General features: G+C 43.2%; 1 protein-coding gene across 2 annotated transcripts in view; it reads left to right on the plus strand.

Moving 5' to 3' along the window:
- LOC143983561 (inactive dipeptidyl peptidase 10-like) overlaps positions 1 to 25247 on the plus strand; it is a 322327-nt gene that overhangs the window by 289945 nt on the left and 7135 nt on the right. The window contains exons 22-25 of one of the 2 annotated variants that reach the window (XM_077483372.1): positions 1278 to 1377; positions 5460 to 5518; positions 8847 to 8919; positions 21435 to 21508. In XM_077483372.1, the coding sequence (XP_077339498.1) occupies positions 1278 to 1377; positions 5460 to 5518; positions 8847 to 8919; positions 21435 to 21508 (306 nt within the window). Of the gene's footprint in view, positions 1 to 1277; positions 1378 to 5459; positions 5519 to 8846; positions 8948 to 21434; positions 21509 to 25247 lie in introns of both variants that reach the window. The other variant, XM_077483371.1, reaches the window with a different exon arrangement.

Consider the following 25247-nt stretch of genomic DNA (forward strand, 5'->3'; position numbering starts at 1 on the left):
TCCTTGTCACCTGGTTCAAATAAATATCCAAATTTATTTAAACCAAATTAGTATCTTGTGCAATACTTTATGTCCTGTTCACATTAATACCTAATAAGACAAATGCCACGTACAGACGATCGGACATTCCGACAACAAAACCGTGGATTTTTTTTCTGACAGATGTTGGCTCAAACTTGTCTTGCATACAAACGGTCACACAAATGTTGTCGGAAATTCCGAACGTCAAGAACGCGGTGACGTACAACATGTAAGCCGTGCAGAGAAAAATGAAGTTCAATAGCCAGTGCGGCTCTTCTGCTTGATTCCGAGCATGCGTGGAATTTTGCGCGTCTGAAATTGTGTACACACGCTCGGAGTTTCCGACAAGTTTTGTAGTCGGAAAATTTGAGAACCAGCTCTCAAACATTTGTTGTCGGAAATTCCGACAGAAAATGTCCGATGGAGCATACACACAGTCGGATTTTCCGACAACAAGCTCACATCGAACATTTGTTGTCGGAATGCCCGATCGTCTGTACGCGGCATAAGTCTGGCCAGTCTTAGTGATGACAGATTTAAGGAAAGGAAAGTTGCTTTCTCATCAACACAGTTAGTGTTGATAGGGGAATCCTCCCCGATGTGCTATTGTATTTTAGCAGCAGAAGGTTTCCCCGCAGTCAGAATACAATCACCACTACGCCTAGCTATAGCCGGAGGCAGTAATCTTATGGGGAAAAAAACCTTTTGTGGCCAGCTCAAAGTATTTTGTAAGCCACCACAGAAGTATATTTTCCAAAACCTGCAAAGGACCAGGCTAATTTATGATTACAAGGAGTACAATAATGCTGCAAACGGAGGATGTGCCACACTGCTGCTAGTAACATCTTCAGAACTGGTAGAATGTATTTTGATGCTTCCCTTTGGTGTCCAAGAGGATCATGGGGTGTCCACCCCAACAACCTGGCCTCCGCAAGAGTACTCCATAGTTCCTGACTGCCAAAATAACTTTTTTTTTTTGTCTTGTGCTTAGAGTTTGACTTAAACTTAGTCATAGTCATAGTAGGTGTTCGTGTGTCACTGTTGATAATCATTTCCCATATCCCTGTATATTGTGTTTACTAAGATGCACGACCAAGAGTCTTTTAAAAATATCAACCGGTTCTCCTCATTGTGTGGGCCCCGTGTCCTCTTACACTCCCTGAGACTGAAAAGTTTCCTTCCTATGCTGGAGTCACCATTGAGGTTTTTGTATACTGCTATCATATTTCCCCTTAAACGTAAACATTGTCTTCTAGGCTTATGGTGGCTTTTTGGCTCTGAAACTGTTGTCCTCTTCTGAAGATCTATTTGTATGCGGTGCAGTTATTGCTCCCATCACCTCATTCCAGCTACACTGTGAGTATGTTACAATAAAGAAATTCACTGTTTTTATACCATAATAAGTAATCATAACCTGTAAATTTTGCTATTAAACATTTACTTGAGTCCAGCACTGCTGCAACAGGAAGGGTGCATAGCGAAAGCACAAAGTTCAATGATGGTGAGCGCTCGCTAATGTAATTCTTGGGGCAAGTGCTTAAAGTGATAGTAAACTATCACCTTGCAAAACAACCCTTTCAGTTGAAAAGGCAAAACATTTGTCTATAGATAAAAATAAAAAAAATAGCATTATAAATACCTTTTTTTTAAAGTGATCACATTTTCTCTGTTCTCAGCTGCATGAGTTAGGAGAGGAGAAGTAACAGCACACGGATCTTCCCAGTGAAAGGCTGTGCAGGGGGTCAGGATAGGTCTGATCAATGGAGGAGAGCAGACTGAGTTCCCAGCACAGCTAGAGAACTAACAATGGTGCGTTCTCCTGCTTAGTGTGGTCAGTGTTAAGTAGAAAAACAGAGAGACTGGCGGGAACACCAAAGGAATCAATACGTGGAGAACAGGAGACTTTTTCAAACAAAGACATGGTAGAGCAGGCACATATCAGGAATATGAAATGTTGGGCTTACATACTGTTTAATGTAATAATAATTAATAATTTAATAATAATAATAATTTTTAATAATTTAATATTAGGCAGTTTTTCCAAGCTACGCTGTGTTTTTTTTTAACCCATTGGGGCTTGAGTACATGGTAGAGCTGCACAATTAATCGTCAAGAATAGTTATCGAGATCTTGACTAAAGTGTTTCACAATTCTTTCTATGCAAGGAATTCTCTCTGCTCTTCTGAAGCCACAGCCCTTAAAAGAAAGTAAGAAAAAAACTGGGCAGTCTGCCAAGAATCAAAACATTCTTTATCAGTTGAACTTAAGTACAAACATTGTAACAATTTGTCAATGGAATAGACTGTGTGCAAGTGAAAAAAAGTTTAACCACTTAAACACTAAACCTTTTTTATGACATTTGTTGGTTTCAAGTTAAAATATTTTTTTTGCTAGATAATTACTTAGAACCCCCAAATATTATATATATATTTTTAGTAGACACCCTAGAGAATAAAATGGTGGTTGTTGCAATATTTTATGTCACACTGTAGTTGCGCAGCGGTCTTTCAAATGCAATTTATTTTGAAAAAATTACTTTAATGAATAAAAAAAAAAACTAACCAGTAAAGTTAGCTAATTTTTTTTTGTACAATGTGAAAGATTTTACGTCGCGAGAATCGCAATCTTTTTATTCTAAGAAAAAAAATTGTGATTCTCAGTTTGGCGAGAATTGTGCAGCTCTACTATATGGTCAATTTTATTCCAAAGGTGAACTTTTAACTGAAGCTGAAGTGAAGCTTTTAACAAAGAAAAAATTGTGGAGTATTAATGCTTTCCACCATGCTTTTGTATCTGTCTGTCCCAGTCCCAGCTGCTTGCATTAAAGGGGTTGTAAAGAGAATTTTTTTTTTTTAATAACAAACATGTTATACTTACTTCCACTGTGCAGCTCGTTTTGCACAGAGTGGCCCCGAACCTGCTCTTCTGGGGTCCCTCGCAAGTACTTCTCACGTTCATGCGAGCTCCCTCGCATGGTGAGAAGCACTTGCGAGCGCGCTCCCGTGATACAGCTGGCGGCTATAGCCTCTCACTGTATCACTCGGCCCCACCCCCGGCGTGCCACGTCATTGGATGTGATTGACAACAGCGCGAGCCAATAGCTGCGCTGCTTTCAATCCATCCACTCCAGCCAATCAACGGCCAGGCAGAGTGGCAAAGAGGACGTCGGGGGCGAGCGCGGGACTTTCGAGTGGTCTGGTTAGTAAAACAGGGGGGCTGGGGGGGGGGGTCGGCACTGTCAGATGTTCTTTCACCTTAATGCATAGAACACATTAAGGTGAAAAAAACGTTTACCTTTACAACCCCTTTAACCTTTCCTTTTTTTGAGAAATACTCAATATGAGGCTGATTCATTAGAACCAGACAACAGAGAATGAATACAAAAGTTGAATTGTTGTCTGTAGTAGCCAGTCAGGATTATACACTTTCCATAAATTAAAAGTTAAATGTGATTAGTCACAGTTTTATGTTCATTTCTTTTTTTATCCAGTTTTAATGATTCTGCTCCTCTGTGCTTTGACAATTGCTCCACCAATGTGATATCCTGCTCTCAGTCTGTCAGTCTGCATATCTCCTCTTCCCTCGCTCCATGATACATACAGTACTATAATAAAATAAACATTGTTTAGAAAAAGAATGTTATAACTAACAAAATGAAAACAAGTAATATTTTTGTGTTGGTAAAGATTAACATCATCAAACAATTTTTCCCATTCAATGACTACAATGTTAACAGAAACCCCACTTAAGCCTTGTACACACAATCGGACTTCAAACAAACTTTCCCGTGGATTTCTGTCCAAAGGGAGTTGGCCGTGAACTTCTATTGCATACACACGGCAGGACTTTTTCAGCCAACTTTCACCAAATCATGTGGTTTTTCTTCTCTTTACCGCCAACTTCTGTATTGTTGTCTGATCTTTTGCATTGGTTCTGAGCATGCATGTTTGTACTTTGGACTTAAGTCCGATGGTTTTCTCTACACACAATCAGACTTTGCTCCGTCAGACTTTTGTTGCCGAAAAGTTTGTTTGCAGAGCGAACTTTTGTCTGATGAAAACCGAAAAAGTTTGCCTGATGGAGCATACACAAGGTCGGATGTTGCCTTAAAACAGCTCATTTGCATGTTTGTTGTCAAAAAGTCAGATCGTGTGTACGGGCCTTTACTCTGACTTTTATGTGCTTCCCTTTAGGGGGATTTTTTTAGTGGAATGGTTTGCTTCTCAGAGTGTTTTCAGGGGTATCATATAACTGACAAAAATGGGAAATGATTCTGCCACATCTAAATAATATGCATTCTTTGTGATGATAGCTGAATGTATCATTTTCACAGAACAGCAGTCATCTTGTTCGGCTCATCCTTTAAGTTCTACTTCTTTAGCATCTACATTCAAAAATGTGTCACAATAAACCATCCACCTTACACCATACCTACAATCATTTTGTGTGGTGCACTTTCTTTAGCCCACGGGAAACATCCCTACCACAAAAGGGTCAATTGGTTGTGTTTGTCCCCTAGATCAAAAGGTTCATTTCTTGAATATTTGGATGGGTCAGCATTAGCGACTACCGTATATACTCGAGTATAGGTCGACTCGAATATAAGCCGAGGCCCCTAATTTACCACAAAAAAACTGGGAAAACGTATTGACTCGTGTATAAGCCGAGGGTGAGACATGCGTCCATCACTGTGTCCATCCCTGTGTCCATTCCTGTGTCCATCACTGTGTCCATCCCTGTGTCCATCACTGTGTCCATCACTGTGTCCATCCCTGTGTCCATCCCTGTGTCCATTGCAGCCTACCCGTGTCCTGTGCATGCCTCCATGTGCCAATCTGCAGCCTCTGTGTCCTTCTGCAGCCTCTGTGTGCCATTTTGCACCGATCTGCATAAATAAAAAACATACGGCGGCCATGCCAGGATTCAAAAGCCGCACCTCTCCTCGTCTGTGACAGACAGCGGCCATTCCACTGTTCAAAAGCCGCGCCTCCGTCTGTGATAGGCGGAACACTCAATTTCCCAGCAGTCAGTGTTCCGCCTATCACGAACATCCTCTCATCCTCGTCCGTAGTATGAGGATGAGCGGATGTCCGTGATAGGCGGACCACTGACTGCTGGGAAATTGAGTGTGCCGCCTATCACAGACAGGGAGGCGCGGCTTTTGAATAGTGGAATGGCCGCCGTCTGTCTGCACGACACGCTGATCGGGTAGGCAGACGGCGGTGACTCGAGTATAAGCCGAGGGGGGCACTTTCAGCCTAAAAAAAGGGGCTGAAAATCTCGGCTTATACTCGAGTATATACGGTAAGTGAAAAAATTTAAATCACAAACAATTGTGCCTCCTGGGCAGGTTGTGATGAGAATGTATTTTTTTTTAGGAATTTCTACCATATATCCTAACCCTATTTTTAAAAATATATATTTTACTTGTAATACAGCTGCAGTACTTACTGAGCGGTACCTGGGAATGCCATCACAAGAAGGATCAGCCTACATGGTATGTTTCCTGAAAACTGGAGAACCAATGTTGCGATTGGTATTTTCTCAGCATTTTTGACTACATGGCTCATTTCTCCAAGCATGCATGGTCTATATCATATGAAAAATAATCACTGAGTATAAAATAGCAAGCAACAAAAATGTGTGTGTGTGTGTATATATATATATATATATATATATATATATATATATATATATATATATATATACATTATCTCAGAAAAGCAAGTACATCCCTCACATTTTTGTAAATATTTTATTCTATCTTTTCACGTGACAACACTGAAGAAATGACACTTTGCTACAAAGTAGTGAGTGTACAGCTTGTATAATAGTGTAAATTTGCTGTCCCCTCAAAATACCTCAACGCACAGCCATTAATGTCTAAACCGTTGGTAACAAACGTGAGTATAGCTCTAAGGGAAAATGTCCAAATTGTGCCCAAAGTGTCAATATTTTGTGTGGCCACCATTATTTTCCAGCACTGCCTTAACCCTCTTGGGCATGGAGTTCACCAGAGCTTCACAGGTTGTCACTGGAGTCCTCTTTTACACCTCCATGATGACATCACGGAGCTGATGGATGTTAGAGACCTTGCGCTCCTCCACTTTCCATTTGAGGATGCCCCACAGATGTTCAATAGGGTTTCGGTCTGGAGACGTGCTTGGGCAGTCCATCACCTTTACCCTCAGATTCTTTAGCAAGGCAGTGGTCACCTTGGAGGTGTGTTTGGAGTCGTAATAATGTTGGAATACTGCCCTGTGGCCCAGTCTACAAAGGGAGGGGATCATGCACTGCTTTAGTAGGTCACAGTACATGTTGGCATTCATGGTTCCCTCAATGAACTGTAGCTCCCCAGTGCCGGCAGCACTCATGCAGCCCCAGACCATGGCACTCCCACTCCCATGCTTGTCTGTAGGCAAGACACACTTGTCTTTGTACTCCTTACCTGGTTGCCGCCACAAACACTAGACACCATCTGAACCAAATAAGTTTATCTTGGTTTCATCAGACCACAGGACATGGTTCCAGTAATCCTTGTCTTTAGTCTGCTTGTCTTCCGCAAACTGTTTGCTGGCTTTCTTGTGCATCATCTTTAAAAGAGGTTTCCTTCTGGGATGACAGCCATGCAGACCAATTTGATGCAGTGTGTGGCGTATGGTCTGAGCCCTGACAGGGTGACCCCCCACCCCTTCCACTTCTGCAGCAATTCTGGCAGCACTCATACATCTATTTCCCAAAGACAACCTCTGGATATGACGCTGAGCACGTGCACTTAATTTCTTTGGTTGATCATGGCGAGGCCTGTTCTGAGTGGAACCTGTCCTGTTAAATCGCTGTATGGTCTTGGCCACCGTGCTGCAGCTCAGTTTCAGGGTCTTGGCAATCTTCTTATAGCCTAGGTCATCTTTATCTAGAGCAACAATTATTTTTTTCAGATCCTCAGAGAGCTCTTTCCCACGAGGTGCCATATTGAACTTCCAGTGACCAGTATGTGAGAGTGAGAGTGACGCTCTACATTCACTTCTCACTCAGCGAAGGAATTCGCCTCTCAGCCAATCAGGTTGCTGGGTCTGTGTTCCCTGTCACCTGATTGGCGGAAATGACAGGTGCTGTGATTGGATGCCTGATAGGCATAGCAGAGGATGAGAGGAGGAGTGGGTGGGAGAAGACATCGGGGTCACCCGGTCCCCACCCGAGACAAGGTAAGTGGCACTTAGGGCACAGTGGCAACATTTAGGGCACAGTGGCAGCATTTAATGGGCACAGCAGCAACATTTGGGGCACAGTGGCAGCATTTGGGGCACAGTGGCAGCATTTAATGGGCACAGTGGCAACATTTGGGGCACAGTGGCAGCATTTGATGGGCACACTCGCAGCGTTTGATGGGCAAAGTGGCTGCGTTGAGGAGTAAAATGGCTGCGTTTGATGGGCACAGTGGCTGTGTTTGATGGCACAGTGGCTGTGTTTGATGGGAAAAGTGGCTGCATTTGATGGGCCCAGTGGCTGCATTTGATGGGCACAGTGGCTGCGTTTGATGGGCACAGTGGCTGCGTTTGATGGCACAGTGGCAGCATTTGATGGGCCCAGTGGCTGCGTTTGATTTTTTTTTCCAGAATTTTTCAGTTTGTTTGTGCCCCCCCCCCCCCCCCCCCCCCCCACCACACACAAAAATTTTGAGCACCAGCCGCCACTGCCTCTGGATATGACACTGAGCATGTGCACTCAACTTATTTGGTCGACCAAGGCGTGGCCTGTTCTGAGTGTATGGACTTGGCCACCAAGCTGCAGCTCAGTTTCAAGGTCTTGGCAACCTTCTTATAGCCTAGGCCATCTTTATGTAGAGCAACAAAAAAAATTTCAGATCCTCAGAGTTCCTTGCCATGAGGTGCCATGTTGAACTTCCAGTGAGCAGTATGAGAGAGTGAGAGCAAATTTACCACACCTACTACCCATTCACACCTGAGACCTTGTAACACTAACGAGACACATGACACCTGGGAGGGAAAATGGCTAATTGGACCCAATTTGGACATTTTCACTCAGGGGTGTACTCACTTTTGTTGCCAGCAGTTTAGACAGCTGGGACAGAAATTTACAGTGTCAAGTGTCATTTCTTCAGTGTTGTCACATGAAAAAATATAATAAAAATATTTACAAAAATGTGAGGAGCAGGGGTGGACTGACAACTCATGGGGCCCCCGGGCAATAGGAGATTATGGGGCCCCCAGGCAATCCAAGATTATGGGGCCGCACAGTATACAATCACACAGTATACACATACATGTACACACAGTATACACAGACATGTTTCTATTGGCTGAGAAGGTACTGGAGAGGTGGGGCAGCTATAATCTTGGGATTTTTAGACCAAAAGGATGTCGGTAAGGGACATTTCAGAGACAGATGTAAAAAAAAACACAGATTTTTACATACTGTCCCTGGTTTTTCTGAGGCTGTCAACCCTGATGGGGCCCCCTAGTGGCTCGGGGCCCTCAGGCAGTGCCCGAGTGGCCCAATTGTCAGTCTGCCCCTGGTGAGGAGTGCACTCACTTTTGTGAGATACTGTACTTACCAATTTTTAGCCTGGTCCGGTCATGCGATCCTACTCCCCTGTAACAGCTAGCAGTAGCTACAGGGGAGAAGAGGGAGCATCAACGATGGCTGGTACATGGGAGCCCAGGGGACGACATCACCACTCCTTGAATTCCCAGCCGCTGTCAAGTGTTCTCTGCTCTCCGATGCACCCGCCATTTGTGTACAACATTTAAATCAGGATATGTCGAATCCTTACCTTATTTGTATCTTTGCGTCAATCTCTATAGATGGCCTCTGTGTTAAATGATGTCCAGAGGTTACAGAGTCAGCAATTTCTACTTGTTCATGGGACTGCAGATGGTGAGACACTCATCCATGGAATGAGCAGGTGCATGTTGAATCATTTTATTTTAATGTCATTATAAAGGGAAAGCATGTATTAATAGAGAATGTGAACATATAAGTGGGAGAGATTTTTGCTACCAAAGTTCCTAACATCAAGCAATATTTGCCTTCAACTAACCTAGCAAAAAGTCATTTACCATTGTACATTTTAATTTGGGTAAGATATTATTCCTGTGATCTGCATGGTGTATGATTTTACAGGCTGAGATGACGGAAAGCTTTCTGCCCTTAACAGCAAGCATTACATTGTTTGTGCATGTGCCTGTGAACTGACAGCACATGGAAGGGATCTAAGATCATTTTGGGGCCACAATGAAATGATATTGTGCTAACATTTACCTTCATAAAAAGGGTTAAGATCCATACACACTATCAGATTTTCTACTGATTTTTTTCCTTCAGATTTACCAAAACCATATAATATGAGGTCAAACCTTATGCCGCGTACACACAATCGGAATTCTCATTGGAAAAAGCTCTGATGGTTTTCTCGTCGGAATTCTGATGGAATTCCGCTCAAACTGTCTTGCATACACACGGTCACACCAAATTCCGACCGCCTAGAACGCGGTGACGTACAACACGTACAACGGGACTAGAAAAAGGAAGTTCAATACCTAGTAGCCAATAGCTTCCATCTCGTAGTTGAATCTGAGCATGCGTGAGTTTTTGCTCGTCGGAATTGCATACACGTGATCGGAATTTCCCGATAGAAAATTTTTCCATCTGGAAAACTGAGAACATGCTATCCAATTTTTGCTGGCGGGAATTCAGCCAGCTAAATTCTGATGGAGCATACACACGGTCGCATTTTCCGATGAAAAGCTCTCATCTGTCTTTTGCTGGCCAAAATTCAGATCGTGTGTATGCAGCATTAGGAGTTTCAATTTGGATGCAATCAGGCAGGCCCTTACACTACATGGTTTTGGTAAATCTGAAGACAAAAATCTGCAGAAAATCTGATAGTGTGCATAGGACTTAAGATTTATGCCATCCTTTATTAAAATTAATGTTCCCTAAGAGCTGTGTGCTGTAAACTGAATGAATAGCATCCTGAAATATTGCATTGCTAATCTACTGCTCGGTGCAACTCTGTGTGATGGTTACGTTCAGCAAGTTCTAGTTTGCAAAGTTTGAAGAATTTATTATAATCAGAAGTATGTGATGGGCTCATTCTATTTTGGAAGGGTGCTTGTTTTCTTACTATACTCTAAAATTGAAATGAGGACGCTCGTATAATCTTTTACGATGATGATGGTGATAGTCATTAATATGATGAAGAATTATACTTGCCCAAAATTCTGCATGTTCTGTTGTGTGCTTTACCGTTTGCTTTGTCAGTGGAGTGGTCCCTGTCATCTTCATCACAGTGATAGCAGAGGTAATGACATTTCTTATGCCCTGTACACACGGTCAGAAATTTCGCCGGAAGAGGTCTGATCGGATTATATTGTCGGAAAATCCAATCGTGTGTGGGCTCTATCAGACTTTTTCCGACGGAAAGAATTGGAAAGCAGGATCTAAAATTTTCCAACAAAAAAATCCAATCTGACTTTTCCTGATCGTTTGTAGAGAATTCCAACGGACAAAGTGCCACACATGCTCAGAATAAATTACGTGACCAAAGCTATTGGCTACTAGCCTCTACGTCGTCCCGTCATACGCAACGAACGTCACCACGTTCCAAGCGATCAGATTTTCTGACAACTTTGTCCGACCGTGTGTATGCAACACAAGTTTCGGACAAAATCCGTCTCAAAAAATCAGACGGATTTTGTGGTCGGAATGTCCAACCGTGTGTACAAGGCAAAAGACTGCAGCAAAATGCTAATTGTTTCCTTCAAAACCATATAATATGAGGTCAAACCTTAGGAATTTCAATTTGTATGCAATCAGGCAGGCCCTTGCACTACATGGTTTTGGTAAATCTGAAGGGAAAAAATCTGCAGAAAAATCTGTGTGTGTGGGGCTTTACCTACAATATTTTATTTTTGGGAGGAGGACAAGATTTAGGCTGGATAATAAACACGCAATAGTCAGATCTTGTCATGGCCCCAATTTTTTTTCTGAGGATTGTATTGGATTGAGGACTACAGACCTCCAATCTTCTTCAGTAAAATTTACCTCTAGATTACAGCGAAGATGCATTTTCACAAAACCAAAAATAGACTATCAGGGTGGTTGTCGGTCTATGGCAGCAAAAAAGTAGGTCTAGATCCATTCCAGGATTCTGGAGTTGTTGATCCTACTGAAACAAATGTGTCCTTCACATACCTCCGAACATTTTGAGATGGGAATGAGGGATACCTACCAGCAAATGTATGTAGACATAGGACACGCCCCCTGCCACATCCCCTTAAAGGGGAATTAACCCAAACAAAGGTTAATTAAAGCCACAAAGGCTTTTTTTTACCACTACTATTCCTTTATACTGGCTTTTAAAATGTACAAATGCAGCAATCTAGAATTTGGAAGAAAGGTTTAGCACTGGGAAACACTTTTTGAAAGATAAAAAGTGCATTTTATATACAACTATATACATACCTCCCAACATTTTGAGATGGGAATGAGCGACACCTACTAGCAAACGTATGTGGACATAGGACACACACCCTGCCATGCTCCCTTAAAGGAAAATAACCCCCCCCAAAAAAAAGTTCATTAAATCCACAAGGGCTTTTTTTTACCACTACTATTTCTTTATATTGGCTATTAAAATTTACAAATGCAGCAATTTAGAAATTGAATGAAATGTTTAGCACTGGGAAACACTTTTTGAAAGATAAAAAGTACATTTTATACACAACTATATGGATCAGACTAAAATAAGGGACAAATGAGGTGGAAAGAGCGACAGAGGGACATTGCTCCAAATCAGGGACAGTTGGGAGCTATGCCTTCAGTTTATGGAATGGGGAGTTCAACTCAGAATCAGTCAATACTGAAGGAATAATTCTTTAATGTGGGCTGCCATGGAGTTGTTGTGGAAATTGCATTACCAGTATGAGTATTTCTGCACTTCCTTGGATGTTCAGTGGTATCAGCAGGGAGCGTCGATAGTTTAACCACTTCAGCCTGGAAGATTTTACCCTCTTTTTGACCAAAACACTTTTTACAATTTCGCACTTCGTCACTTTAACTGACAATTGCGCGGTCATGCGAAACTGTACCCACATGAAATTTGCATCCCTTTTATCCACAAATAAACGTTCTTTTGGTGATATTTGATTATAGTACAAAAATAAAAACCACAGAGGTAAACAGAAAAATAGTGACAGTTTTGAAAAAAAATATATGTTTTACATTTTGCTATAATAAATATCCCCCAATTGTTTTTATAAAAACAAATTTCTTCATCAGTTTAGGCCAATATATATTCTTATACATATTTTCGGCAAAAAAAACCTCAATAAGCGTATATTGAATAGCTTCCGCAAAAGTTATAGCGTCTACAATCTATGGCAAAGATTGCGTGTGACAGGCAGTGCATGCATGCCCTCTGGTGGCCAAAAAGGGGAAGAACGGCCCATATTGGGATTTTGCCCAGGAGAGCCATTCTGCTGCAGTATATCTGCGTGAGTAGATATAAAAAACTATTAGATGGGCACCTTAACGATTACAACACACAAGGATATACAATGTACTATTAACATAAACACAAGCGCATGCACACACCACAGGTTGAACTGGTTGGACTGGTGTCTTTTTTTCAACCTTACCAGTTATGTAACTACAGTGGTGTGAAAAAGTGTTTGCCCCCTTCCTCATTTCCTGTTCCTTTGCATGTTTGTCACACTTAAGTGTTTCGGAACATCAAACCAATTTAAACAATAGTCAAGGACAACACAAGTAAACACAAAATGCAATTTGTAAATGAAGGTGTTTATTATTAAAGGTGAAAAAAATCCAAACCATCATGGCCCTGTGTGAAAAAGTGATTGCCCCCTAAACCTAATAACTGGTTGGGCCACCCTTAGCAGCAACAACTGCAACCAAGCGTTTGCGATAACGTGCAATGAGGCTTTTACAGCGTCCTGGAGGAATTTTGGCCCACTCATCTTTGCAGAATTGTCCTAATTCAGTTACATTAGAGGGTTTTCGAGCATGAACGGCCTTTTTAAGGTCATACCACAACATCTCAATAGGATTCAGGTCAGGACTTTGGCTAGGCCACTCCAAAGTCTTCATTTTGTTTTTCTTCAGCCATTCGGTGGTGGATTTGCTGGTGTGTTTAGGATCATTGTCCTGCTGCAGAACCAGCTTGAGTACACGAACAGATGGTCGGACATTCTCCTTCAGGATCTCTTGGTAGACAGCAGAATTCATAGTTCCTTTTATCACGGCAAGTCTTCCAGGTCCTGAAGCAGCAAAACAGCCCCAGACCATCACACTACCACCACCATATTTTACTGTTGGTATAATGTTCTTTTTATGAAATGCAGTGTTCCTTCTACGCCAGATATACTTGGACACACACCTTCCAAAGAGTTCCACTTTTGTCTCATCGGTCCACAGAATGTTGTCCCAAAAGTCTTGGGGATCATCAAGATGTGTTGTGGAGAAATTGAGACGAGCTTTGATGTTCTTTTTGCTCAGCAGTGGTTTTCTCCTTGGAACTCTGCCATGCAGGCCATTTTTGCCCAGTCTTTTCCTGATGGTGGAGGCATGAACGCTGACCTTAACTGAGGCAAGTGAGGTCTGCAGTTCCTTGGACGTTGTTGTGGGGTCTTTTGTGACCTCTTGGATGAGTCGTCGCTGCGCTCTTGGGGTAATTTTGAGCGGCCGGCCACTCCTGGGAAGGTTCACCACTGTTCCATGTCTTCGCCATTTGTGGATAATGGCTCTCACTGTGGTTCGCTGGATTCCTAAAGCTTTGGAAATGGCTTTATAACCCTTTCCAGACTGATAGATCTCAATTACTTTCTTTCTCAATTGTTCCTGAATTTCTTTGGGTCTCGGCATGATGTGTAGCTTTTAAGGATCTTCTGGTGGACCTTACTGTGTCAAGCAGCTCCTATTTAAGTGATGCCTTGATTGTGAACAGGTGTGGCAATAATCAGGCCTGGGTGTGGCTAGAGAAATTGAACTCAGGTGTGGACAACCACAGTTATAGTATGTTTTAACAAGGGGGGCAATCACTTTTTCACACAGGGCCATGATGGTTTGGATTTTTTTTCACCTTTAATAATAAACACCTTCATTTACAAATTGCATTTTGTGTTTACTTGTGTTGTCCTTGACTATTGTTTAAATTGGTTTGATGTTCCGAAACACTTAAGTGTGACAAACATGCAAAGGAACAGGAAATGAGGAAGGGGGCAAACACTTTTTCACACCACTGTATGTTCCAAACAGCTACGTGGGGGCATAAGGATTGCTCACCATTTTAAAGTGGTATTAAATCCAAAAGCAAACAGTTTAAAAACTTTTATATTGCAGATTACCAATTTTTATGCCCCGTACACACGATCGGAAATTTCGCCAGCAAAAGTCCGATGAGAGCTTTTGGTCAGAAAATGCAATCGTGTGTATGCTCCATCGGATTTTTGCTGGCAGAATTTGGGCCAGAAAAAGATTGAGAGCATGTTCTCAATTTTTCGGTTGGATAAAAAGTTTCATTTGGAAAATCCGATCATCTGTGCAAATTCCGATGAGCAAAATTCCTACGCATGCTCAAACAATTTGACGCACGCTCGGAAGCATTGAACTTAATTTTCTCGGCTCTTCGTAGTGTTGTACACCACCGCAAATTCAAATATTTTACTATTAACAGGGGTGCTTACAATGGTCAGTGTTTATCTATATATGTAAAACCTTCATCCCAAAAGGCAAAAAAAAAACCTTTGCTCTAACTGGTTAAAAAAATGTTAGCTGGAGTTTGGCTTCAATTTGTTAGTGTATCCAAATTTGCAAGTACATCTAACAATCCCCTCCCTTGAGACTGATAATGTTGCTGTCCAGAGGTGTCTCTGTTGCTCCTTCATCCAGAGTGTAGGCATTCTAATACAGTAGGTGTGTTACTGGGCTGATCACCAGGTGAAAACAGAGGGAAGAAAGCCTAAAAAAAAAGAAAACTAACGTAGCCATCACATCTAATGATTGGTAAGCTGCAATATATTACATTTTTGGCTTGGGGTTTAATACCACTCTGGGTCCAGTACAGTAGCTTTACTCTTTTTTAAAAAAAAAACCCTCCTTTGCTGACATTTCTTATTTAAGGATGTCTGTACAAAGAAAGAATGATGAAACAAGTAGATTTGTGACACAGACAGAGAGAAGCTGGGACAACCGTCTGCCTATACAAACATCCTTTCACGGTTAAATTAAAACCAAAATATACTTTTTTTTCTGTGAAGCCTATAATTATAGTTGGAAAATAAAACCGGCCACATCATCAGTTAAAATGCTCTGCTGATGACTCATATCCAACATTGGGAATGCGTAAAAATTTACTGTCTGGATTTATTGTGAAAATGTCAAATATTAGGAAGAGCAGAGGGAAGATACTGCACAATTAGAGCACTTTAGTATTCAGTTGTTTAGTATTCATAGAGGGTTATTTACTAAAGGAAAATCCACTTTGCACTGCAAGTGCACTTGGAAGTAAAGTCGCTGTAGATCTGAGGGGGACATGCAAGGAAAATAAAAAACAGCATTTTAGCTTGCACATGATTGGATGATAAAATCAGCAGAGCTTCCCCTCATTTCGGATCTACCCCTTAGATTTAGAGCGACTGCACTTCCAAGTGCATTGCAGTGCAAAGTGGATTTGCCTTTTGTAAAGATCCCCCATTGCTTACTTCCAGTTTTCTATTTATATTTCTTAAAGGTGTAAATTGCTTCTTTTTTTTTTTTTCTTTTTGCTTAAAGAGAGATAGAAATTATTATTTTTTTAAGCAGGTCTAGATGAATTGCCCCCCAATATAAAGTTTTGCAGAGCATCCTTGTGGATCCTGCCGTAATTTACTTTTTTTGTTGTGATGAATTGTATCCGCTAAATATTTCTCTTAGCACTGATCCATAATTTGTCAGAGAAAGTTGTGCTCTTCATTTGCATTTTAATTAAATGCAATTATAGGACTCCTCTAAACATTATTTGCCTCAAAATAAGTACAAACAAATATAAATGTAGAAAAGGCAATTACCGTATATACTCGAGTATAGGCCGACCCGAATATAAGCCGAGGCCCCCAATTTACCCCCAAAAAAACTGGCAAACTTATTGACTCGTGTATAAGCCGAGGGTGAGACATGCCTGTCCATCCCTGTGTGTGTGTCCGTCCATCCCTGTGTGTCCGTCCATCCCTGTGTGTCCGTCCATCCCTGTGTGTCCGTCCATCCCTGTGTGTCCGTCCATCCATCCCTGTGTGTGTGTGTGTCCATCCATCCATCCATCCCTGTGTGTGTGTGTCTCCATCCATCCATCCATCCATCCCTGTGTGTGTGTGTCTCCATCCATCCATCCATCCATCCATCCCTGTGTGTGTGTGTCTCCATCCATCCATCCATCCATCCCTGTGTGTGTCTCCATCCATGTGTGTGTGTGTGTGTGTGTGTGTGTGTGTGTGTGTGTGTGTGTGTGTGTGTGTGTGTGTGTGTGTGTGTGTGTGTGTCCAGCCTACCTTTGTCCCGAGCCTCCGTCCCGTGCCTTGCCTCCTTGCCTCCGTCCCGTGCCGTGCCTTGCCTTGCCTCCTTGCATCCGTCCCGTGTCGTGCCTTGCCTTGCCTTGCCCCCGTCCCGTCCCGTCCCGTGCCGTCCCGTGCCCTCTTCGTCGGCGGCCATTGTAAAGTTCAAAAGCTGCGCCGCCGCCTTCGCCTGTGATAGGCGGAACACTGAATTTCCCAGCAGCCTGTGTTCCGCCTATCACAGACGTCGTATCATCCTCGTCCGTAGTACGAGGATGATACGACGTCCGTGATAGGCGGAACACAGGCTGCTGGGAAATTCAGTGTTCCGCCTATCACAGGCGAAGGCGGAGCCGGAGGCGCGGCTTTTGAATCAGAATGGCCGCTGTCTGTCTGCTCGACACGCTGATCGAGCGGGCAGACAGCGATGACTCGAGTATAAGCCGAGGGGGGCACTTTCAGCCTCAAAAAAGAGGCTGAAAATCTCGGCTTATACTCGAGTATATACGGTAAGTGTAAAAGATTAGGTAAAAAGAAACGCAAAAAGCTTCACAATAAAGCTTTGTAAAGTAAAGTGCACATTCCAAAAACAGAAGATATTTACATATCATGAAGTCCAATACAACTGCAGGATAATGAGTGAGCCATGCAAATTATTCTTATATATCCCTGTGGCCAATTGTACATTCAGCTCCAGTGGTCTGTATTAGTGACATATAAATTGTATCTGTTCTATATATCAGTCCTGAATCAGTTCTGGTACACAGAGGGACATAAAGGAATGGTTTACTCTACACCCATCATCCCAAAACTGAAGAAAAAGACACATATTATTTTCTGTTTTAAAAAGCAAAGAACAGGCCCATTCACACTTAAAGCAGTTACATTTTGTTGCAGCACGTGTTAATTTTCGTTGTATTAAAGCTGAATTCCAGGAAACCTGAAAATTCTCCCTTGCAGTGAACTGTGCCCCCCGTTGCAGGGGTTACCTGCTTGTCGTTGTAGGGGTCATGTGGTGGAAGTCCTGTCCTCCATGTTCTCCTCCTCATTGGGTACCAAGTGTGGGTCATATGAAAGGGAGGGTTCTTCTGGCCTATGCTAGGCACTTTGTGCAGGGTCACTGCCTTACACATGGGGTACCTTTATTTGAACAGATGACCAATCACCAATAAACTCTCTCAAAGTAATATAAATCACCTCAGTTACGTGTGCATTTAGGATGGACATGCAAAGCCCTTGCCCTCTCTACCTGTCCAGCCTATCTCCGCTACCTCACTTCCAGTAACAGTATGGACCCATGCGTTAACCACATTTAAGGTGGTTGTAAACCCTTATAAACCACCTTGACCTACAGGTAAGCCTAGATTAAGGCTTACCTGTAGGTCCAAGAAATATCTCCTAAACCTACACGGTTTAGGAGATATTTGCCGAAAGACAGGCACCACTGTCTACAGCGTATGCGCCGTAGACAGCGGCACGCAGGCGCACTGAGCACGCCGCTGTCAACGGCTATATGCCGCGAGTGGCGGCTCCTGTGCGCAAGCGCGGGAGTAACGTCATCGCGGCTTCGCCGAATGACAGCGGCGGAGCAGCGAGACCCACCAAGGAGATGGATGCTCCGGACTACAGGGGACATCGGTGACTTCGCTGGCTCCTGTGTCAGGTAAGTGACACATAATGGACTACTATGCGATGCATAGTAGTCCATTATGCTTTACCTTTGCAGGGTCTAAAAGAGGAAGTAAACCCATCAGGGTTTACTTCCTTTTTAACTCTTCCTCTTCCATACCTGTGTACAAGCTGGGGACCCCTACGTTGCTGATGTGCTCCCGTTGCTATGGCAGATGGACATACTCACCGAGAAAGTACCGACAGCAACTCCTCCTGCTATAAGCTATCCCACCTGTCACAAGTACATGCTTATGACCAATATAGAAACCTTTGTTTACCCTTGGTAACCACTTATACTTCACATAGCATTAAAGAGGATCTCCAGGCTCCTTCAGAAGAAATTAAACTTTTAATATTAGGGCACTAACCTGTCCAGGAATCCTGCGCTGTCCTCACCCAAGCAGATTTTTTAATCAGCTGTTGGGTGCTGGCTCCGCCATCTTGCCTAAGGGAAACTGGCAGTGAAGCATTGCGGCTTCACAGCTGGCTCCCTACTGCACAAGCATGAAGCATGTTGCACTTTCTGAATGAGCCGGCTGTGGGGGAAGGAGGGGGGCGAAACGTCTGGCTCAATTCACCGCGGTGAACTGAGCCGGAAGTGGGAATGGCTACCTGTCAGAATCAGGTACCCACTCCCCCCAAAAGGTGCCAAATTTGGCAGCGGGGGGGGGGGCAGACAAGTAGAGCTTCCCCTTTTGGGTGGAGCTTCGCTTTAACTCTTACAAAGCTGTCTTCATACCCCAATGTGTTTAGTGACCCAGCTGTAGACTTGTAGACTATGAGTGGCAGTTACTTGCATTATACCCCTTTGGTAACTTCAGGTAACTTCAGACCAGGCAAAGGCAAAGTTTCAAAAGCTTCACTTAAATAAGTAGGCATGATGGCAGACACAGGTAACAATTTATCATAAAGTGCAGACTTTTCCTAACATCCCTAGTCCCTAACTTCATGCTTGTGGCTGCCTTAGCGTACCTGCACAGGATGAAAGTCCTTACTTGGCATAGCCCATAGAAGGTTCCTTCAGGGAGGACAATCCCCCTAATAGCAATAACTGGAGAGCCATACCCTGGAAATGGCGATGAGCAACACATTTCTCTAACTCCGAGCCCTAGGCCCCCTTGGGTGTGGACCCCTGTTACTTTTACTTTTATAATATATGTAGAGCCAGTCTTAAAGGGGTTGTACCCTTGTGTTTTTTCACCTTAATGCATTTTAAGGTGAAAAAACTTCTGACGCTGACCGGCCCCCTAGCCCCCCTGTTTTTTCACCTGAGTCCGTTCGTTCCCGTAGTGGAGACGAACTGTACCTCTCTGCCCTGGGGTTCTTGGCTCATGATTGGATAGATTGATAGCAGGGCAGCCATTGGCTCCCACTGTTGTCAATCAAATCCAATGACACGTGTTCTGGGGGGTGGGACCCGAGTTTGGCATTCTGTGTCTATGCACTCAAATGCTGGATGAAAGGTAACTCCCAGGGAGAGCGCTTCTCCCATGGGGTTTACCGATGTGGGAAGGAGCCGCCGGGGGACCCCAGAAGATGAGGTTCGGGGGCCACACGGTGCAAAATGAACTGTACAGTGGAGGTAAGTATGATATGTTTGTTATTTAAAACAAAAACGAAAAAACAACGGTTCACAACCCCTTTCACCTCTACTTGCCTTCATGCTTGTTTAGGTCTATGGGACATGAAAAAGTAGATTTACTTACCTGATCCTTCGATTCTCTTTAATGGTAGACTGATCCGACAGTGTCTTCTCCCCCATGCTCCAGTGGACGTCATCAAGACCGATGCCAACAAACAGTCCACTGCTGGAACATGGGGGAGTGTCATCTGCTTTTTCTGCCCTCTAGACATAAATTAGAAGAAGTTAATGCTTGTAGTGCAAATGCGTCCCTACTGCAAGGGCGAACTTTCAGATTTCACAGGGTTGGCATTTAAGGCTGCCCCTTTATTATGTATGGGCTGCCAACACACCACCATGAATGGAAGAGAATTTTCTCTTAGCTAAATGAATGTGGTGACATTTTATTTATTTATTTTTTTGCAAAGAAAATCACATATAAGGAAATAAAAATACAGCATTTTTTCTTGCACATGATTGGATGATAGAGGTCAACAGAGATTCACCTCATTTAGTAAGTTCAGAGACAATTCTTTTGCAAAATTAGTAATCTATTTGCTTTAAGTAAATCAACCCCTCGGTGTCTTAAAATTGTTCAGTCCTACCTGGATGCTAAATATTTTGACTTGCATGTGACAACTTCCTTCTCAACATGTCATAACTGATACGTCTGCATCAAAAAAAAAAAAAAAAAGAACTGCTCCCTTGGTGCAACATAAGCCTCTCCTGATTGTCTTTTGTAAGCTTTGCTGTCAGTTAGGGTTGCACAGATACCATTTTTTTACTGGCGAGTACTAGTACCGATACTTTAGGTCAAGTACTCACCGATACCAAGTATCAATACCTTTGCAATGCAATTTGAGCCCATACAAAATGAATGGACTCAAATTGCACTGCAAAGAATTGCATGCGATTTGAACAGGAATGCGGTGCTACTGTCCAAATTGCATGCGGTTTCCCACACTGCTCCTGTGTGAACCCAGGCTTCTGCGTGTGAACCAAGGCTGAAATCACTATGGTAAGCCCGAGTTCAAACAGGAGTGGTGTGGGAAGCCACATGTGCTTCTGGTAGGAGTCGCACCTCATCCCTGTTCAAATCACATGCATTTCTTTGCAGTGCGATTTAAGTCCATGCAGAGCCGATTTGAGCCCGGTTTTCGGTTATCGGAGCATTTGCATGAGTACAGTGCAATGCTACTGTCAGTCATTATTACAGGAAAGAATGGGCTCCGATACAAAATATTCCAGAGTATCAGATATTGGATGGTGTTTAGCCTTATCAATCACTACAAAAAAAAAGTAAAGAAATGGTAATTTCATATATTTAGTAAGTTTATCAGTTCCTCATTTCAATGTAATTACTTTTTCAAAGACTTGAGTTGTTTTTGCAAATCTGGCTAAGTGAAAAGATTGGATTTTGATCCCATTAAATATGTGATCACTTATACTACATAATATTTTATTTTGCTAATATAAAGTTGCTTCTTTATATTGTTCACTCACTGTTTTTATCTATCCATTTTTTTTTTTTTTGTATTTCTTTTCTCCAAAAGCCAACGTGCATTTCCAGCATACCGCTGAACTACTGAATCGCCTCATCCAGGCTGGAGCCAATGTCACCTCAAGGGTATGACTGTAGAATTCTATTGCAGAAAATGCTTACAGGAAAATGAGATCTGCAATGTTCCTATCTTATATAAACATGTCATAGCTTTGGCCAAGAAGCCTTTTACGTGGGTGCCCACAGATGTCTCTTTGTAGCTACATAAAGAACCAGAAAAAAAAATGCCTTTTGATAACTGTATATGGTTAAAAATGAGATTATTCAGCTAAATTATTTTCTTTTTATTTTACATGCCTTTATATTTTCCCCTATATGCACTCAAAATTGGCCAGCAAAAGTGACATTTGTTGGAACAAATTATCTAGTGTGCTCCTAGCTTCCTGTAGTGAACTGACCACACAGTGAGGTTACTTTTTAAAGGCAAATTTACTTTGCAAGGGAATTTGCCCCATAGCTTAGCAAATAAGGTGAAGCTCTGCTGACTTCCAATTATCCAAGAATGTAAAAGCAAATTTTTTTTTTTTCCTTACACATGAAACTTCCCCACATTCAGTAACCTAATTCCCTAGCAAAGTGCAACTTCCCTTGCAAGGTGAACAGCCTATTTGCCCTTAGTAATCCAGCCCCACGTTCTTAGCTACTCTGAAATCCCAAGCAAAGCCTTTTCCATTTAAATATCTTTTTTTTTTTAACACAAAGTTTATTTACATTTCAGAAAACAAACTTACAATGCCAGGGTTCAGATACATATAGACAGAATACGTGGTTTAATTGCATATCAAAACATTTGTGGTAAAGCGACGTCAGATACAATATACAGTTAGTCTAGACCAAGCGCCTCACATTCCACCCCTAAAATAGTCCATAAATATTGTACGCAGGCAGGGGGGAAGAGTGGGGGAATCCACTAACTACATTCCATAGGGTCAGCTCCTCATCCTACGCTCCGAATTGAGATTTAAAAGTGGCCAATATGGAGAACATATATCAGGGTAAGGGGAAGTGGCTTGCAGACTTAATCAATCGTGAGATGTTTCGCCTCTATCCAGGGTGCCCAGATTTTGTAAAATTTTTTGGGACAATTCCTTCCTAAATACGTTAATTTATAGAGCGGCAGAGCTGCATTCACCAAAGATTGCCAGCATTGTTTAGTGGGCGGCCGGGGTTGATTCCACTGCAGCAGTATTGTCTTCCTAGCGTATAATGTAGTATAGAAGACAAATAATTTCTTCCCCCAAGAGGCCTTGAGAGAGTCACAAATTCCCAACAGGAGGGGGATCGGGCTATAGGGGACCTTCAATTTCCCAATAGAATTAATGTCGGTCATGACGTCTTCCCAAAACTCAACCACACCGGGGCATCACCAGACCAGGTGAAAAAAGTCAGCACAGTCTTGATTGCACCTGGGGCAATTCGCTGTTCATTCAGGGTATATTCTCACCAAGCGTGCTGGGGAATAGTATGCCCGGTGAAGAAATTTCAGTTGTATGAACCTGTCTCTTGCAGATACCACAAGGGGCAAGTAGCGCTGGACACCTTCCTCCCAGTCATCGGCAGCTAAGTCTGGAATGTCCTTCTGCCAGAGCTCATACAGCTGGGAGACCTTGGACGTGTCCAGGGCAGCAAGCATATTGTATATTGTGGATAGTGTTTTCCCACCCCCAGCTGATCCGAGCTCACCCTCCACCCTTGACATCTCCAGAACCACCAGGGATGGGAATTGGGATTGATAAGCATGACGCAGTTGAAGGAATCTGAAGAACATGCGGTTCGATAACCCTCTATCTCTCTTCAGGGTGTCAAAGGGAATTAGAAGTCCCTGGGACACTATGTCCCCCAGGGGCGTGATCCCATGTTGGGCCCATATCACTGGGTCCGGTATGAAACAGAACTGGGGTAAACGGGGGTTTCCCCAGAGGGGAGTCTTTGGAGACCATACATTGGACCCTATCAGTTTTTTATTAATAGTGTCCCACACTTTAAGGGTTGCACTCATGGGTAATGTCACTCGTGGCTAGAACCGGGACCTCTATGTACTAAATTCCTCAATTCCGCATATGAACCAAGGAGCACCGCCTCTAAGGTGGATGCAGGGTTGGCTGGGCTCTCCGAGAGCCACCATTTAACAGTTACCAAGACCGCTGCCCAGTAATATTTCAGGAAACAGGGTAGGGCTAGTCCCCCTAGTGTAACCGGCAATTGTAGCATCGTTCTTGCTATTCTAGGGGCCCTCCCATTCCAAACAAAGGAGGTGACGATACCTTCCAGATGTTTAAAAAAGCTATTTGGTATGGGTACAGGGGTTCGTCTGAAACGATAGATAAACTTGGGTAGTATTGACATTTTGATTAAATTAACCCTACCCACCGGTATTAGGGGTAAAGATTTCCATGCGCTACATTTTTGGGAGAGTTTAGTGGCCGCTAGGGTCAGATTAAGGGTAGCATACTGTCTCAGATCCCTGTGGATCTCCACACCCAAGTATCTAAATTGTGAGACCCTACAAAGCTGCCCATCTGTCTGTGATGTAGTAGCCTCAGAATGGAGGGGAAATAGTATAGATTTCCCCCAATTTATACAAGTATTGTCCGAACTTGTTAATGATTGATAGGGCCGCCTGCAGTGATGTCCCATCATCTCTAAGATACAACAAGGTGTCGTCAGCGTATAACGACACATTCTCTTGGAGAGGGCCCCTAACAATACCCTGAACCTCGGGTGCAGAGCGGAGAAGAGCGGCCATGGATTCAATTGCTAATGCAAACAACCCTGGAGAAAGGGGGCACCCTTGTCTCGTACCCCTGCTCTGTGAAAATGGTGGCGAGATGACCGTGCCAGTATGTACTCTAGCTGTTGGTGAATTCGTGGAGGACCTCCCACAGATATTGCCATTCAACAGAATCAAAAGCTTTTTCCGCATCTAGGGAGGCCACCACTTCCTTCACACCCGCCTCGTCTCGAGAGGCCAAGATGGTATACAGTCTGCGGTTGTTTATATCTGTCCCCTTACCTGGCATAAATCCCGACTGATCCTCATGGATCAGGGATAGTATTACCTCGTTTAGACAATTGGCGAGAATTTTAGTTAGAACTTTAGCATCAGAATTCAGCAGGGAAATGGGTCTGTAAGAAGAGCATTATTGGGGGTCCTTCCCGGGCTTGGGTATCACTACTATGATGGCTTGTGCCATAGAAGGTGGGAGAGAATCCTCCTGTAGGGTGTTCGTAAACATGTCATGCATCCCAATTGCCACTTCCGCCGTGTATTTTTTATAAAATTCGGGGGGGGAAGTCCATCTACTCCCGGAGTTTTCCCTGGTTGCAGGGAACTTAACGCCAGTTGGACCTCCTCCAGTGTAATTGGGGCATCTAAACTGTCCCTTTCTGCAGAGGTGAGGATGGGTAGTGGCACAGCATCCAGGAACCCACGCAGTTCCTCTGAGGAGTACCGTGCCCTAGATGAGTACAGATCCGAGTAGTAGTCTGCAAACCCAGCATTGATAGCAACCAGGTCTATCACCAGGGCCCCACCGCATCCACGGAGATGGGCTATAGCACAGACCGGGGATTGCTTCCTCGAGATCCAGGCTAAAAGCCTACCTGTTTTTTCTTCTTGTTCAAAAATTCTCTGAGTCTGTGCCAGTTGGCGTTTGTTTCCATTTAAAAATCTTTAATTAGCAATCCCCACATGCCTGCCCCCTTTTTAGCACACTCTCCCCTTTTAAACTGGGTTATCTTTGAGAAATATCCTCACATGAACAGCGAATCCAGCATTGGTCTGCTGGGATCCACTGCTCCTTGT

The sequence above is a fragment of the Lithobates pipiens genome, unplaced genomic scaffold (assembly GCF_037356315.1).
Source record: "Lithobates pipiens isolate NorthernLeopardFrog02 unplaced genomic scaffold, aLitPip1_a1.2 Scaffold_16, whole genome shotgun sequence".
Lineage (NCBI taxonomy): Eukaryota > Metazoa > Chordata > Amphibia > Anura > Ranidae > Lithobates > Lithobates pipiens.